The sequence below is a fragment of the Pteropus vampyrus genome, unplaced genomic scaffold, assembly GCF_000151845.1.
Source record: "Pteropus vampyrus isolate Shadow unplaced genomic scaffold, Pvam_2.0 Scaffold16, whole genome shotgun sequence".
NCBI classification, from domain to species: Eukaryota; Metazoa; Chordata; class Mammalia; order Chiroptera; family Pteropodidae; genus Pteropus; species Pteropus vampyrus.
This window is the reverse complement of record NW_011888797.1, coordinates 10,888,049-10,890,011: the sequence shown is the minus strand read 5'-3', so window position 1 is coordinate 10,890,011 and position 1,963 is coordinate 10,888,049. Positions and strand designations below refer to the sequence as shown.

The 1,963-nt window shown below is 55.8% G+C and overlaps 1 protein-coding gene across 1 annotated transcript in view; it reads right to left on the bottom strand.

Annotated features, from left to right (window-relative positions):
* Positions 1–1,730: 1,730 nt before the first annotated feature.
* GALR3 (galanin receptor 3) overlaps positions 1,731–1,963 on the bottom strand; it is a 7,216-nt gene continuing 6,983 nt past the window's right edge. Inside the window, exon 5 of the mRNA XM_011354445.2 lies at positions 1,731–1,825. Coding sequence (XP_011352747.1) covers positions 1,731–1,825 — 95 coding nt within the window. The remainder of the gene's footprint in view (positions 1,826–1,963) is intronic.

The following is a 1,963-nucleotide window of genomic DNA, read 5'->3' as shown; positions in this document are numbered from 1 at the left end:
CCTGGGGCCTGGAATTTCATAACAGCTTCAAACTCTGGCTCTGCCACTCCCTGGCTGGGTGAGCTTGTCTCCTGCCAATCCTAGTTGGAGGCTGTTCCCAGCTGGTCGCCTGTCTGTGCTGACAGAGGTGACTATGGAGGAGCAGCAGCCTGGCTGGGAGGCTGGACCGATACAGCATAAGTCAACTCTGGGAGAGTTTGTTCTCTTCTACTTTGCGGGAACTCACCATTGTCAGGCAGCGAACTTTGTCAGATGCTCTTAGATTTTTCCCAGTGCTGCCTGGGAGGCTGTGAGAGCCATCCCCAGGGCCCAGTTAGGACCCCAGCTCCGCTGCGAATTTGCCACTTGGCTCTGGTCAAGCTACCTCACCTCCATGAGCCTCAGTTTTTGCTTCTGAGAATGGAGGTAATATTCCTTGCCTGCCAGGATTGGCATGAGGCCTGGATGAGCCAGCGGAGGTGTGAGTGAGGCCAAAGAGAGAAGCCACAGTGGATGCTGTGGAAGCGGGCAGCATCACACTCCCTGGCCTCCGGGGAACATTCCCACTGCTGCAGCCTGAGTCAGCGGTGGCGACCTCGGCAGAGACGTAGGAGAAAGAACACTGGACCAGGTGTCGGGCCCCTGTGCTGTGAGCCCTTGAAGCAGTTGCTCACCCAGCTGGGTCTCAGCCTCCACCTGTGAAGGGTGACTGCCACTCTGACCTATCCTGGGTCTGTGACAGGTGGCAGGCAGTGGTGACAGCAAGCAGCTGCCTGTTATCAGGGAGGGGCCCTCCCAGGGTGCCCAGCAGCTAGGAGGTGTGCAGGGAGACACTGCAGCCGAAAGGTCTCAGGCCTCAGACAGAAGCTGATAAACATTATTGGGCTGTGGTGAGGGAGAGAGGGAAGTGGGCGGCTCTGCAACCACTGAGACTGATTTATTGGTTAATTAGGTGGTTTCCACAGCCACAAACTACCCCAGCTGTGTGCAGGCACAGGTAGGGAGTGGGGCACAGGGCAGTCAGGGTTGGTGGGAAGCCAGCTGGGGCCCCGGTGTGGCTCAGTGACTCTTCTGAGCCAGGAGCACTGAATGGCCGAGGAATGTCGCAAGGGATTTGGGTCAGGCAATGGGCCTAGGACTGGAAGCTCATCAGCGCCCTCTGGCCTGAGCACCTGAACAGAACTTCCCTAAAGATGGGGACTGGGGGTGCTCTGAGGTTTCTAGAGCATCCAGTTGAGTGTAGGGGGCTGTAGGTTTGGGGAAAAGGGCTGATGCAGAGTCAGGAAGAACCAAGAAAAATCTTGGAAACCACAGAAACTGAGAGCAGAGGCCTCAGAGGTGGAGAAGGAGGTTCTACTGAGCAGAGAAAGACAGCAGTGGGTTTGAATCCAACCTCTGCCAAACACCAGCTGTGTGACCTTAGGCAAATCACTAAACCTCTCTGATTCTTGACTTTTTTTCCATCTGTAAAATGGAACAAGTTATATTGACCTTGCAAAGCTATTTTGATAATCGGATTGAAGAATGTAGCTCCATATAACATACATAGTAAGTGCTTAATAAGTATTTGCTGCATTAGCTGCTAGTATTAACTCAGGACAGGGCTTGGAAGAGAGAAGGGGCTTGGTGAAGGGTGGTGGAAGAAGCCGGGCTTAGAAGCTGCTCGTGGAGAGATGGGCAGAGAGAGGGCCTGCCCTCCCACTAGACTGACTGTGGTCAGGGTCTGGCTAAGCTGTATTGACCCATTTTCATCATCCAGGGGTGTCCATTGGGCTGGAGCCCCAGCTCAGCCGCTGCTCCTCACAGGGCTCCTGGCGTTGGCCCCACACCCTAGTAGGGTTCTGCCCTAGGGGGAGAGGAATAACAGACAGACGGACACCCTGCAGGGTGGAGACGGACAAGGTTTATTCCGGTCCTCGGGCAGTCAGGGCTGGTCCAGCCTTCCCGCCACGGGCAGGCTCCTCCCCGGGTTCCCCGCCCCAGC